General features: G+C 36.8%; 2 protein-coding genes across 3 annotated transcripts; one reads left to right on the forward strand and one right to left on the reverse strand.

Moving 5' to 3' along the window:
- The first annotated feature begins 839 nt into the window (after positions 1–839).
- Positions 840–1307, forward strand: LOC115981148. Its single transcript, XM_031103324.1, has one exon. It carries the CDS (start codon positions 840–842, stop codon positions 1305–1307), a length of 468 nt encoding a protein of 155 aa, XP_030959184.1.
- An 825-nt stretch (positions 1308–2132) lies between these two features.
- LOC115982465 (ABC transporter B family member 26, chloroplastic) lies at positions 2133–12278 on the reverse strand. Of its 2 annotated transcripts, XM_031105072.1 has the most exons (18): positions 11498–12278; positions 11265–11392; positions 10435–10477; positions 10152–10196; positions 9934–10056; positions 9741–9844; positions 9274–9328; positions 9112–9182; positions 8847–8949; positions 8092–8302; positions 6841–6914; positions 6196–6252; positions 6030–6104; positions 3945–4019; positions 3589–3870; positions 3378–3442; positions 3244–3304; positions 2133–2790 (listed from the first exon to the last, which is right to left on the reverse strand). In XM_031105072.1, the coding sequence occupies exons 1-18, from the start codon at positions 11948–11950 to the stop codon at positions 2710–2712; spliced, it is 2106 nt and encodes a 701-aa protein (XP_030960932.1). In that variant the 5' UTR covers positions 11951–12278; the 3' UTR covers positions 2133–2709. The 2 variants fall into 2 exon arrangements, with proteins under 2 accessions (XP_030960932.1, XP_030960933.1); XM_031105073.1 differs by lacking the exon at positions 11498–12278 and having other exon boundaries at positions 11254–11355.
- Positions 12279–15535: the final 3257 nt, after the last annotated feature.

Below are 15535 nucleotides of genomic sequence, written 5' to 3' on the forward strand. Positions count from 1 at the left end.
CTTACAAAAATGCACGCGCATGCACGCGCGCGCACACACACACACATTTATATATATATATATATATATATATATATATATCCCTACAAACAAGCATGTTCATGTTACCAATTGCACTATGTGATGAGATGACTTCAATGGTTCGTAAATTCTGGTGGGGGCAAAATCAGAAGTGGTCTAAAATAGCATGGCTAAGTTGGGACAAGGTGTGTCTACCTAAGAAAGAAGGAGGTTTGGGGTTTCAAGATTTAAGGGCATTCAATATTGCCATAAAGCAAGGCTAGTGTTTACAAACATGCACAAATTCTTTGGTTCACCGAGTGTTTAAAGCTAGATACTTCCCTCATGGTGACTTCCTATCTGCTGAATTAGGTCACCACCCATCATATGCTTAGAGAAGCATTTTCTCGCCTCAGTCAGTTGTCCATAATGGTCACTGATGGCAGGTGGGGAATGGGGAATGTATTAGGGTTTGACATGATAGATGGCTTCCAAATCCATCCACTTTCAAGCTCACTTCACCACCGGTTGGACTCCCTTTGGATGCAAGGGTAAGCTCCCTCATTGACCCTTTGGATAAACGCTGGCATACAGACATGGTTAGACAAACTTTCTCTCCTGATGATGCCACCTCAATCTTAGGCATCCCCCTGAGTGCTAGATTATCAGCTAATCGATTAGTATGGGCTTATTCCACCAAAAAAAAAAAAAAAAAATTCACGGTTTGCAACGCATACAAGGTTGCTTTATCCTCTACTTTCGGTTCGATTCTCAGACCTTCTAATGGGCAGAACAGTGGAGCGTTCTAGAAATCTCTGTGGGGCCTTAATGTTCCTAACATGATTAAAAACATTGCATGGCATGCAAGCCGTAATATACTTCCAACCAAAGCCAACCTTTGTCATCATAAAGTCTTAGACAAACCAACATGTGAGGCTTGTGGAATGGAAGCAGAAAGCAGTGAGCACCTATTTTGGCAATGTGACAAAGCTCGAGAAATATGGACAACCTCTAGAATTCCGATTGACTCAAGTGGGGTACATTTCAATGAATTCGTTGATCTCTTATGGCATTTAAAGTTTGTGCAGCATTTTGGCGATGAAATCCTAGAATTAGTCATCACTATTGCTTGGAGCATTTGGTTCAATCAGAATCAAGTTTGGCAAGGGAAAGCTGATCAATCGGCTAATATGATTATTCACAAAGCCAGATCAATGATTGAGGAATTTCAGGTGGCAAACTTTCAGCCTTCAGGATCATCTATGAAAGAAGTGGAACTGTGGATCAACCCAAAACCTCCATGGTAGAAAATCAACATAGATGGAGCGGTTTTTCTTCAGCAGCATGCAAACGGGTGTGGCCGTAGTTATTCGTGATCATGAAGGCAGGGTGGTGGCTGCATTAAGCAAGAAGCTTCATTACCCTTTGGGGCCTTTAGAAGCTGAAGCGAAAGCAATGGAGGAAGCTGTGGAGTTTGCCTGGGATGTTGGTATTCAGGATGCGCACTTTGAGAGCGACTCACTTATACTCTCTAATGCTATTCAAGGCCTGTGAAATCCACCAGTAGCCATCTCTAATGTTGTCACTAGGATTTGTCATAGACTGCAAGTTTTTTGATTTGTGCTTGTTTCCCATGTTAGGCGTAGCTTTAATAAACCCACGCATATTTTAGCTCAAAATGCCAAAGGCATTAGTAGTTTTTTTAACTTGGTTGGAGGAGAATTCAATTGTCATTGAGTTGGCTTTGGCTGATATATTGAATTTCTTTTCATCTTAATAAAGTTATTAGTCTTTTCATAAATAAATAAAAACCATTTCCGGATCACCAAAGCGGCTTGACTATTGATGGGGTGATTCCACAAATAATTTCTTACGCACGCTCGCCGACTCATTCGGAAATTTTGGCTGTTGTAAAAGAAGAGAAAATGTTTGTGCTATGGGTATAGAAGCAACTGATCTATTCCAAGTGTTATACAAGAAAATTTCATAATTATCTGAAGTTGTAATAGCTAATTAAAAAATTTATCAAAATATGGCAAAGAATCATAGTGTGCTGATTCTGGAACATCTGACCAAAAAACTTGAGTCCACAAAATTATCAAATCATTCAAATTAAAACTGACAACAATATCTGAAAGAAAGAGACTATGAGCCAAAACCAGATTGCCACAATCAGCCAATCATATGAACTTTTAGCATTTGTATAATAACCACGTTAATTACTCAGACAAGCTTCCGCAGTGACTAGTGAGTCTTTGTAAAAAGCCTAATGGAAGTCGAAAGTATGATTATACAATTACAACAAAAAATGACAGTGCAATAAAATCAATGAAAGCATGATCCCGGGACCAAACTACATTTATCAGCACCCGTACGCCTGATACATATGCTGCTAATCAAGATTTGACTGTCATACTTGTCTTGCCTGGCTTTCTTACCTTGGCATCATAAATAATGAATTGAGAATATGATACTGCATATTCTGTTGAAGCTGCCTCCCATAATCTATGGAGGCTAAAAATGCATAGCTGCAACTGCTTCAGTAATACATTTGTATACACTCCTTTCCTCTTTTGCAAACCATGCCGAGTTTTTTCTTTTGGAATATTATGAATATATGTGTCAACAGTGAAAAAGATGCTTGAACCCTATGCCACATCAAAGAAGCCTGTGGAGAAATAAAAAGGGAACATCTAAAACAGTCCAAGATCATGCCACGGCATCAGCCTGTCTTCTAGTCAGTCTAGCATATATGCCATCTTGGAGGAGAAGATCCCTGTGACTGCCCATCTGAGCATTGGAATAGAGGTAGAAGTTACATTCACAGCTTACTTTTTTTAAAGTGGGTTTGGGGGAGAGAATGACAGGGGCACATTAAATTTAAAGCTTACACTACAGAACAGAATAGAATGTGCACAAAAGACAAGCCATCACAGTTTTTCAGTTATCTCACAGTAAAGCCATGTAGCTCGTGCTTATAACTCTTTCCACAATCTTATTATATTATAAGAGGGCAACCCTAATATGAGTTCTATATCCACTGAAAAAGGACTATGACACAAATTATTGGCTTCATTGTCCAGTTATATCTGTCTCATGTTTAGGAACGGGGGAGTGCAGGATCAATTCCCAATAAGGCTTTTTGAGCCTCAATGGACAGTAGTGATACCCTTTAAGCAAGGTTTCCCTTGGGTGAGCTCTGCTTTGTTTTAGAGATTCAAAATGAATGGACAGAAAACCAACCTCAACCACTTGACCACCATCCATTACCACAATCCGGTCAGCGGCTTGAATTGTAGAAAGCCTGTACAAAATGAGTAATAAAAAATCCAGGTTCAAAATTAAAACACTTGAAATGAGCACTTTTGAGAACGCACCTGTGTGCAATAACTATAACACTTCTCTTTGTCGATGAGTCACTTCTGATAGCACGAAGAACACCCTAGACACAAAGGTAAATGATAAATCAATATCTTGCTCCATTTTTTCATAGGTAATGATACAGAAATATCTCTCTTTATTTTTCCTCCATGTGAGAATCTGAGTGTGTGCATGTGTTGACATGGAGTTATTGCTAGATGCAGCTACCTTGACATTGTGCTCACTCTCTGCATCTAATGCACTAGTGGCTTCATCAAGGATCAATATGGTAGGGTCCCTAAGAATGGCCCGAGCAATAGCGATTCGCTGCTTTTGTCCCCCACTTAGCAAATCATCATCAACGAGTGTTTGGTAACCATTAGGCAGTGACGAGATAAAGTCATGGGCATATGCCTGCTTGGCAGCCCACTCAATATCCTCCTGCTTTATATCTCGAGTACATCCATATCTGATATTTGAACTAATATCCATACGGAAAAGTCTGGGTTCCTGTTCAAAATTCTTAGTAAGAAGAAAATATCTAAAATTAACTGAATTTATTTGTGTTGGAATTAGATCAGAACCTGTCCGACGAATCCAATTCTTTCCCTCCACCACATGACATCCAACTCTTTAAGAGGGAAACCATCTATCAAAATCTGCAATTAAAATCACAATTACAAATGAAAGAATCAACTGATGGGCATCTAGACACCAACTATTATAAAGAAAGATTAATAAATAGCTACCAACGATTATATCCTAAAACCCTCCAAGTAGAGCAGCAATCAAAATCTAGAATTACTAGTAACTGGTAATTAGGGGTTCAACTGATGGACATCCACACCCTGGTTACTTGAGTGTAAGTAAAAACAAAGAAATGTTGGAATTTGGGACTAGCAGAGGTGTATTCACACGAATAAGAAATTATAACATCCACATAAAACAAAAAAGTTTAACGCAGTTCATCCATGTCTGAATCCACGGTTAATACTAACAAAAAAAACAACTATCAACTATACGGATTAAAATTACACTCAACCAAACCTCAGAAGCTATACTCACAAACAATACTCATAGACCTCATAAACTTAAACACACTCAAAACCTCTCACAAACACAATCCAAATCCCAATTCACTGAAAACAAACTATCCATACCAACCGACAATCTCACAAAAAAGATACTCACAATCCCAAAACCCCAGTACACCCAATGATACTCTCTCATTCAAAAAGAATAGACAAAAAAGCATTGTTACAAACCTGATTAAAGCAAAGACGTGATGAAACTACTGAACTCTTTAGTTCAAGTGGTACCTCCCCGAGTACTAAGTGCTTGGGGACTAAAGGGTTCATGTAGTAGTAGGACATTTCTAACCAATATATAATTAAACAAAAAAAAAAAGACCATCATATGCAAAAAAGCCAAGCGCAATTAAATACAATAAGAAATACTTAGAAACCTGTTCTTCATTGCTGAAGTTGAGTCCAAGAATTTTATAAGTAATGACTTAGTTGAGAAGCTGACATTAATATGTTCGTGGCCAGGGGTAATCCTCAACAACTTACTCTTAAATTATTCAAGAAGTAATATTTAGCATAAATACCATATCTTCAGGTAATTTTTGTTTTCTTTTTAGACCTTTTCCTAAAAACAAAAAGCAATTGTTTAAACACAAAATCCTTCCAATTTGATATTATTAGAATTGTGGTCAAGTGATTAAATTCACCATTTCACAATAATTTAAGATTTTGGGACAATTAGTAATTTATCATGGTATCAGATTAGGTGATCTTGAGTTCAAAAAAAAAATTAATATCCCACATGTTGGGCGCAGTGTAGTCAAAGGCAAGCCGAGTGCTAGCCTAGATGCCCAGGTGAGGCAAGGCGCCACTAAGGAGCCTTAAAGGCTCTAAGGTGAGGCTCCTTTAATGAGGCCCTTGCCTTTTCAGCCTAGGCAAGCAAGGCCACTGCCTTAAGCCATAAAAAAGGTGCTAAGGCAAGAGCCTCAATGTTGTTTTTTTTATTTTTTTTTTAAGTTTTAAATTTTTAATAGAAGGTTGTTGTAAAACCTATCATTAGATTATTAATTTTAAAAAGCATGTTATAAAACCTATTGATAGATAAATTAATTTACAAGAGTTTGTTGTAAAACTTATTGTTAGATTAATTAATTTCGAGTAGAAGCTTGTTGAAAAACCTACTGTTAGAATAACTAATAGAGCCTAGACTATGTTAATCCTACTTTGAAATCATTTGATAGACCTAATTTTCACGCAACATACTCAAAAACACTTTATTATAATATTTCAATACACTAGAAGTTGTATGTGTATAATAAATATATTTAGAATTTGGTGTCTCACTTTTCTCAGGCTAGCACCTTTTTGTTGCCTCAAGCCTCGGGCAATAAAAGGCCTTGGCGCCTTAAGCTCGCCTTTCACTTTTGACTACCTTGTTTGGGCCCCATTTATTAAGGGGGAGTCTAAATTCACTCTTGAGGAAATGGCTAGAATTATGATTAAGTGATTCATTATTTCCTAATAGTTAAATCTTTTAGAACAATCCGTTATTCATCAAATATGCTAGTGATAAATAACTATCAAAAAATAAAAAATAAAAAATAATATGCTAGTGATAAATATTACTATGGCTAAAGAAATTACCTGACCATTTGTTGGCTCATAAAGACGGAGCAAAAGATTCACCAGTGTGCTTTTTCCACTGCCACTAAGACCAACCTAATCAATATTAAAACAAGTATAAGTTTATTTCTTATGATCATTGTGGGACACAAAGGATCAAATAAAGCAAATAGAAGCACTTTCTTACAATTGCAACTACTTCACTTGGATGCACTGAAATGTTTACATGTTGCAGCACTGGTACCTGTACAGATGTCTAATTATTAGTTCATTCTGAAGTAGCCACACTAGCAATTTTGAGCCAAAAGTCCAATCATAAATCCAATTAGGATCAGGTAGCCTAATCAAATAAAGCAAGAAGCATCAGAAGTGCTAGTGGAAGACTCTAATAGCCTGAATTTTTGGACTTAACCATCAGTTAGTTTGAACTAGGCTAGTGCCAGATGAACTATGTACTGTTTTGATAGGAATTTTTCCCACTAAATGCATTGCAACGAGAAGTAATGACATAGCATCCTAAAGCACTATTGGAAATGCCTTACAAGCTACATGAAAAGCTAATTAGCTCCTAGATAATTAAAGATAGTCCTCTTGATATTTTCTATAAATGCATGTTCCTAAGACAACCCACACATTGAGATACTCTACCATTTGACTAAAGTTTTTCCTGCACCATAGGGTAGGAAACATCTTCTGAATGCAAGTATTCTTTTCTACTCTAGCACCTCAAGCACAAAGATGTTGTAGAGCATAAGAAATGTTATTGAAAACAGGGGTTTTCAAAATTATAAGCTAGATGGAGTATTTATAATATTGAGCATGGGAAAAGTACCGTTGGCCTTGAAGGATAATGAAAAGAAACATTTACAAACTCAATATGTCCCAATATCCTATGCAACTTCAACCCTGTAAAAAAATGACATTAAAATTCACAATTTCACTATTAAAAAAAAAAATCTTATAAGTACAAAATAAGGATTTCTTTCAATTGATTAAATTAAAATTCTGATGCCTCTTTTTTTTCCCATATTTATGCCTCAATTTCCTATTAACAAGATATTAAGTACCCTACTAATAAGTCTTCTTACTGGAATCATCTTACTGAGATAAATATTCAAATTGTAATCTTAAGCATCATGTGCAAACATCAAATGAAGTATCCAGTCACCTCGAACATCCCATTATAAGTTAGCATCAAGTCTAAATGGCAGCAAAATTATTTTGTTTAAATACAGTTATATAATTAAATAAATAAATAAAGTTAATGTTATTCAGTGCACTAGGTCAATTAGAGAAATGGAGCTTTTTGAACATGAAATTAAAAAAAAATAATAATAATAATGTTCATTAGTAAGCTTATATTGTTTGAATTCACATGTTATCTTCTTCCTTCTTATATCTTTTATCAATTATTTTTAAATATTAGTTCCCTGCTTCATTCATGCAAGCGCCTTTATCATGTCCCGCCTTAGGCAATCTTGGGACCTATAGCCGTAGGGCTGCCTTCCATCTTTGAGTCTTTGATGTTCAAGAAATTATGTTGCCAAGGAACATGCAATGAGGAAATATTTCATGAGATGTACACATTCCAGCGGAAAAACAAAAAATGCAAAAGGAATATTCCAACCCAAAATATATAGGATAAGGCTATAATGGCATTTAACTAAGGCAGGACTATTACGTGATAGTCTACATTTAAATACTTGAAGAACTTCAGAAGAAACAACTTTATGACCATGAAAAAAAATGACTGTTTAAACTGAAAACTTAAATATAATTGACAGTTAAATAATAATTACATATTCCTAGTTGGAAAATACTTCAATCACCAATACTTCTTTCACAGTGGTCGTTAAGAAACATGTTAAACGAATGCATCAACGGAGCTCTTGTTCCTCAATTTGAAAAACCATTGCGATACAAAAGTTAAAGGCAGAATTAAGAATGCATGTGCAGTTTAACACTACAATTTCCTAAAAGATAGGTCAATAAATGAATTAAAGAAAGCATGGAAAATGGACTAATTCATCAAAAAACAATTTAATTATGTGAGACCTTCCATTTAACTCCATAAAATCCTTACCTTTTGATATGAATTGATTACTGGGCAAGAGATCCATCAATTGGAAGACTTTTTCACTTGCCCCAACCGATTGCATCAATGATGATAAATTGTCCCCCACCCACCATGTTGAATAAATTAGCCATTCGCTATACAATATAAACTTTGTAAGTTGCTCTGCTGTTAGATGACCAGCTAGAATAGATGTTCCTCCTAACAGTACAGCAATAACCTATAAATCAAATTCGCAAATGAAAGCATAAGTACCAAAACTTAAAATGGACCCAAAAACACATAGAAAATAAAATTCTCATCCAAGTCATCTGATTTTTAAAATAAGTAATATTCCAAAGTTGCTAAAGCTTTAGCATTTATCCATCAAACTATCCATTCATTCATAATATTTGATTTTTTATGCACTAATGGCGAATTACACATGCTTCTTTTTAAGTCCAAAAGATTGCAGCAGAAAATTATTTCTTGGATCCAAGAAACACTTTTCTTAAAACATGATTAGAGACAATAAAAACAAAAACGTATTAGTTGGTAAATACTGCAACATAGCTACCTCTATCTGTACCAATAAGAAAATCTGACTTGAAGCCAAAATTCAGAGCAGAAAGCAAAGACTTACATTTAAATCGCATAGATTATTGAGTATCAATTGAAATTTTCATTCAAGAATTTTGAAAAATTTGAGCAGGAAAAACATGCAGAAGTGATTATCTGAAACACTAAAAATCTTTTAATTTTGAAAATCACTCAGAAAACAAGACCTGTGTTGAGTGATAAAGAGTATTGAAGCTCGTGTTCCAAACACCATATGCAACACTTTGTCGCAAGCTTATATCAGCTAACTTCCCCAGCCAATGCTTGAACCTATACATGTGTTTGGATAATTATCTGTCAAAATCAGTTAACAATACAGCACATGCATGTTTCCATATGTTTCCAATTAAAACGTTTAAGTGCACTGTGGTACAGAAAATTAAGTTTGGAATCGCTATGGAAGAAAGACATGACCACTAATAGCAATTTTACCTTCCAAGTTCATCTTCCTCTGTTCCATAAACGCGAACAGTTCTCATCAGAGAGAATGTCTCTTGAGCAACCTGAAATAGATAATGAAATGCAGCTTTTATAGAAATCATTGAGGAAGCAGAATTTTGAATAACAAACTATAGACAAGGAGTCTTATTCTACTTCATTAGCAGAAGCAGTACATTCTTGGGTTAACTTTGCTGCCTTCTTCTGGTAACTACAAAAAGGACACATGAAAAGTCAACACAATTTCCGCAGAAACAGAAACAAAAAAAAAGGAGAGAGAAAGAGAGACATTGAAGGAAATAAACAACAGATAAGTGTGCGTGGATGTTTTGTGTCTCAGCATGTTCAATCAATATCTTCCATAAAGTCAATGGGCATCTTTTTCTCTTAAGCCTTCCCTTCCCATCTCTTTGGGAATCCTATAATTAGAAGAAAATTTACACCTTAAACTGGAACATTCTAGTGTCCTTTACACACATAGGTCATTTCTAATTTTGGCTTTTCTTATCTTGACATGCTCCCACCTAACTCATTCAGATCACACCATGTTATTTACAAGTACATTCTTTAAGGTAAGGTCACATTCAACTTAGAAAATCTCAAAAGAAAAAATAAAACCTTACCTGCCATAGAGCAGCATAATTGCTGCTAAAGTAGAGCATATCAACAATGTACATAAACCAAGTGGCCAAGACAGAATTATCAAGTAAATCAATGCACCCGCTCCCTAAAACAGAATAATGAGAAACAAAAAATTAATCCTCAAATTGAATGCAAAATCTGAAAGGCATTAATTTTTTGATCAGCGAAAAAAACCTGTAAGAGATTGCGTAATATCATATTAAGATCATTCCCAATAACCCGTGACACTTGCTGACAATCTGACCCAAGCCTACTTGTCAAATCACCAACCGTTTCAGTGTCAAAAAAGGATATATCCTACAACAAAGATACTGCCAAAATAAGTTAAACTACACCAACTCTAAACAGATCTAACTTGCTTGATAGGTGCAAATGACAGCGTATTTCAGAACCTGTAGGAGAAGGGAAGAATATAATGTTTCCCTCATTCGCTTGACCTGTGGAATGTTATAAAAACTCTGGTCACTATCGAGCCAATAATAAAAAATTAATGTTTGAACACAAGTAGCGAGTGATGGTAAGACAGAAAGTGAAACAAAACAGAAACTTAATTCATTTCACATCACCTTATACATGACTGCACTAAGAACAAATAAATGGCATAGCAATGTACAATGTTGAATATTTCTTGGATAAATAAAAAAAATATGGCAATTTTGGTTATAGTAGACTCACAAGAATCATATTTGCAATGCCAAAGCAGCAACCTCGGACACCACTGAAGTTCAAATAAACAGAGTATGGGGTCAGCAGCTCAGTCACATCGTTCATCAAGATGGCTCAAATTTCACGCATTGAGAGTGATAAGTATTATTATACACAGCACAAGTTCAAAGCAAACAACATAAAATAATATCAATAAATAGCCCATCATAGCACGTATATTCATGTTCAAAATCCAAAAAAAACTACAGAAATGTTCTTCGAAACACACTTATTTTTTTTGAATCATACTGACCTAATCTTAACTGTTAACATACTAAAATTTCTTATTTAATATATATTTCTTATATTATAAAAGAAATTAACAGATAAGAATAGGTAGGTATGGTATATAACTTCATGTTAAAAAAAAAATGTGTACCATAGAATGATGACATAAAGAATATTCCCATGCATCAAATCAAATCCTTAGTAGGGTTGTAAACTAGGAAGTATGTCTTATTCATATCGTACTAGTGTTATACCGATGTCATACTGGCCATTTCATGTTATAATTTTTCAGAAATTGCTTGTGTCACCATGTCATACCCGTATCCGTGTCCATGCTTCCTAGGTTGTAAATGAAGTGAGCTATTCATAAACAACTTAGGTTTGGCACAAAAAAACTTATTCATATTTGTTTAGCTACATTTTCTCAACAAGCTAAGTTCACAATGAAATGAAATAAAACAATACAGGATCCACCACAACTCAAAAAAAGTTAAGGTTTACCGGGAAAAAAAAAAAAACAGTAGTTTGACCAAACAAGGAAGAAGGGTACTTTGACCATACAAGATTTTGACCTGCATATTCCTGAAGTGATACACAGCACAATCAAGAGACGCACATTCCGATGGAACACCGCGACTTCACTACTCTGTGCCGTAAATATTGAGGCAGTCAAGTAATGCGGTATCGCAATCTGTGCAAGCTGAACCACCAAATGTTACACAAAATTCTAATTAGTAATTCAATTCCAACTTTCCAAACATGTTCTAACAGAAACGTTAACGATTTACACAAAAAAAACACTCACCGCTGCGACAATTAGGGTAGCAAAAGCCGTAAAAATAACCCAACGGTCTTGCGCGACGAGGTGCCACATTCGAACAAGAGCTTGCAACACGGTGACCGGTTTGGCCAATAACTTGACGTCGACGTCGTCGGAGAAGCTCCACCAGCTGCCGCCGGGGAGGACTGTCCTTACGGAGGCAATCCACCGCCGAACTCGCTCGAATAGCTCGGCATTCCGGCGGTCTCTGGAGACTTCCGGAGCGTTCTGGATGGAGAATCCGTTGATTGAAGAAGCCGATTTGAGAGGAGGCAGGAGAACGCGTTTTGGAGCAGAGGGATTGGGGGGGTTGGGAAGAGAGAGACGGGGTTTTAGGTTGTTGGTGGTCTTAAAACGGTGGCGTTTGTGGTGAGTTTTGAAGATAGGAAGAGAAGAATAAGGGGCGGCGAGGTTTATATTGCAGAGAAGCAGAGCCATAGCCGGCGAAATGTAAAGCAATAGAAATGGAAGTTAAGGTGGAGAGAGCGAAGAAAAGTGAGATATAATAGAAGAGAGGAGATTATTGGTGCAAGCGTGGCGGAGACGCAAGAAGAAGAAGAAGAAAATTGGGTTGTGGAATTTCTGGCGTGCAAGAATTGCTAGTTTGGTTGCTAGTTGCTACTATTTTCACGCGACAGTAGCTACAAAAGAAGAGAAGTGAAGAGAGGCAAGAGAGTGGGGGTTGGTTGGTCCTATATCCTGGGCCAATGTAGTGTGTTATTTGACGAAGGGAAGATGGAGTGACTTTTTTAAGGTTCGTTCGTTTTTTACAATTTTTTTTTCAGGAACGTTTATTTGTTTGCGATTACTTTTTGTTTCCAGAAAGATTTTCCCAAGGCGGCAAGGTTAAGTGGACTCCGTTTTTTTGGTTTTTTTATAAGAGAAATACGTGGCTACTTGGACTGTACTATTACATTTATAAATTATTTTCATTATTTTCACTATTCAGTGTATTTTTTTTCTTATTTAGAGTCGTACGGTTCTTTTTGACATTATTTATAGGTTCTATTATATTATTTTAACTAATTTTTATTTTTAACTATCGTATTTTTAGTAATAAGAACCAATTTAGTATGTGTGTTGAAATAACAGTTTTCAGTTTTTTTATAAATACATGTGAATAAAAAAGTATGTGAAAATATGTGTAATATTGTTTAAAAACTAAAAACATGTGTTTAAACACGTGTACCAAACGGGCCTTAAGTCTGCAGTTTCAGCAAAATAAACGGTATCCAAATAGACTCTTAATTAAGGAAAATTTAGGGGTTGTCTGGCAACATTATTTGAACAACAGTTTTCATTATTTAAATAACACAATACACATTTTTACTATACTTTTTTTACCTACATGTATTTCCACAACACTTAAACAACCTTACTAGAATAATATTACCAAACAGGCCCCTATTTTTTGGACTAATGTTGTGAGAAACATGTGGAGATTTGAGGTGAGGTTTCAAATCCTGAGGGAGAGGATTGGCGATGAGAGAGAGAGAGAGAGGGTGGATCAGTCACAAAAAATACCAGGTTGGTGACAGAGCTCAACAGATCGGCAGGAGAGAACTTCAATTTTGATACTTGTAAGTCTGATTTGCACAAATTGAGCTTTGGGGCTTTGTAGGTTCAAGAGAAAGAGAGGAAAAGAGAAAGAAAAAGAGTTGAGCAATTTTGGCAATGAGGATGTGGGCAACGATTGGCGGTGAGGATGAGGGTAATGTTCGGCCTGGAGGTGGGTGTCGGTTCAAGCTCTCCTCTCTACTTTCTCTCTCTCTCTTTGCTCCGAGTGTGTAAGAGTGTGAGTGTGAGTGTGAGTGTGATAAGTGATGCTAAAAATGAAATGTAGGAAAATAAAAATGTAATTCATTTCACACCAAAACCAACTCTATTTTACAATCAAAGAGAAAATGTTTCCAGGTTGACTAGATTTTCAATGCAACCAAACACCCATAAATGTGTAAAAATGTTTTTCGTGACTTTTTCAATCGTACCATACATAGCCTCATATGTGAAACAACAATTTTCTCAATTTTTAGACCTCAAAAGTCAAAAAGCCCAAATTTTACATTTCAATTGTCTTCCTAGTTCCCACCAACGAAGTAAGCAACAAACCAACCCCTTTTTTTTTTTTGGTAGAAAAAGGAATAACATTAAATAACTAAGGAACAAAACCAGGATCAACACAATGTCTGCTACTATACAGACTGCGGCTATCAGCCTCTAGGATAGGAATAAGGTCCACAGGCGGACCATTCCACAATACAAAATTTGAATCTAAGTTTAGCCCGAAACTTGCAAGCCAGTCAGCACTTTTGTTTGCTTCCCTATAGACATGTGATATAGTAGCTTGAGGGATTTGGCTCATCAAGAGCTTACAGTCATCCATTATTGAAGACACAATAGTGTTAGCTGCAGACTGATGAGTAAATGCATCAACTATGGCACTTGCATCTAACTCAATAGCCACAGCTTGAACATTCAACTACCGGCATAAGAGAAGGCCATCCCGCAACGCCCATAACTCAGCTGTGAAGCTGTTTGCTATGCCAATCCTTCTAGAAAACCCCCCAATCCAGCTACCATACTCATCTAGCAGAAGACCTCCACCACCAGCTAAGCCCGGGTTCCCCAAAGACGACCCATCAGTGTTTAATTTCAACCAGCCAATACAAGGTTTTTCCCAGCGCACCTGTTTCAAGATTTTCCGTTTTGTTACCAGCAGCTTGCTCGCACAGTGAAAGTATTCTAAAGCTTGGTAAAAGATGTCTTTGGCAATACTAGACTTTAAATTCTTGTTCTCAAATACCAGCTGGTTTCTACCCTTCCAAATAGTCCAAATAGCAAACATAAAAATTTGGTTCCAAGGAGCTTGACCTGAACTTCGAACACCTTTATCCCTACAATTAGACATGAGCCGGTCTTGCATGTTAGCCGAGAAGAAGCTTGTGTCCAAGCAGCTGATTCCTAGCTGATGCCAAATAGTCTTGAGGACATGGCAGTCCCAAAGGGCGTGAATGATGGATTCTGGCCTATTATGGCAGTGAGGACAAATATTATCAACTTGCAGCCCCCTAGCTTGTAAACAATCTCTTACCCCTATACTGTGGTGCATGCACTTCCAAATGAAAGTTTTAATTCTCGGCAAGGTATCTAGCTTCCAAATCCACTTCCCTTGAAAGGCCGGATCAGGGAGAGGTTCACTAGCAAGGAGATAAGCACTACTAAGATCAAAAGAACCTTTGGGAGGAGGTTTCCAAGCTAATTTGTCCTAATTTCTTGCAACACACGAGAAAGGGGTAGCTTGAATCTCTCTTTTAACATCCTCAGGAATCTCTAATTGCAGCAAGTTCCAATTCCATCCTTCCAAACTAGCAACATCCTTAACTTTTAACAAATTAGACTCGGTGGTTAGGGGGCCTTGGATGATATTTCTTAAGATGCCTACCTTGGTCCAATTGTCATGCCAGAAGCTGAGGTTGCTGTTATACCACGGAACCTAAGTGATTCCTTTCTTGAAAACAGGTTCCCCTTTCTTCATACTCCTCCAAGTACGAGAGCAAGGAAGCCTAGCTTCATCTTTGGAATTTAAACGCCGATTAGTACAATATTTCAGTCTCAACACTTTAGCCCATTGAGAATCTTTCTCCGTGTGAAACCTCCAATTTAATTTAGCAAGAAGAGCCATGTTCCTTCCCTTTGCAGCTTGGATACTCAACCCACCTACATCCTTAGGGGTAGTGACCTTTTTCCATCCTACCCAATGCATACTCTTCTTATTGGTTGAAGAGTTCCATAAGAAGTTTCGGTTTACTTGGTCTATGCCTTCTAAAATCTTTCCTGGGAGCTGGTTGCATTGCATAACATAAGCTGGGATGGTAGAAGTGGCTGCTTGGATCAGAACTGACCTCCCAACCATGAAGAGGAGGTTTGCTTTCCATCCTGCAAGTTTCTTCTTCACCCTTTCCAACACAAAGTTAAAATCCTGATTTGATGCACCACTATGCTTAATGGGAAAGCCAAGGTACT

This window comes from Quercus lobata, chromosome 3 (genome assembly GCF_001633185.2).
Source record: "Quercus lobata isolate SW786 chromosome 3, ValleyOak3.0 Primary Assembly, whole genome shotgun sequence".
NCBI lineage: Eukaryota > Viridiplantae > Streptophyta > Magnoliopsida > Fagales > Fagaceae > Quercus > Quercus lobata.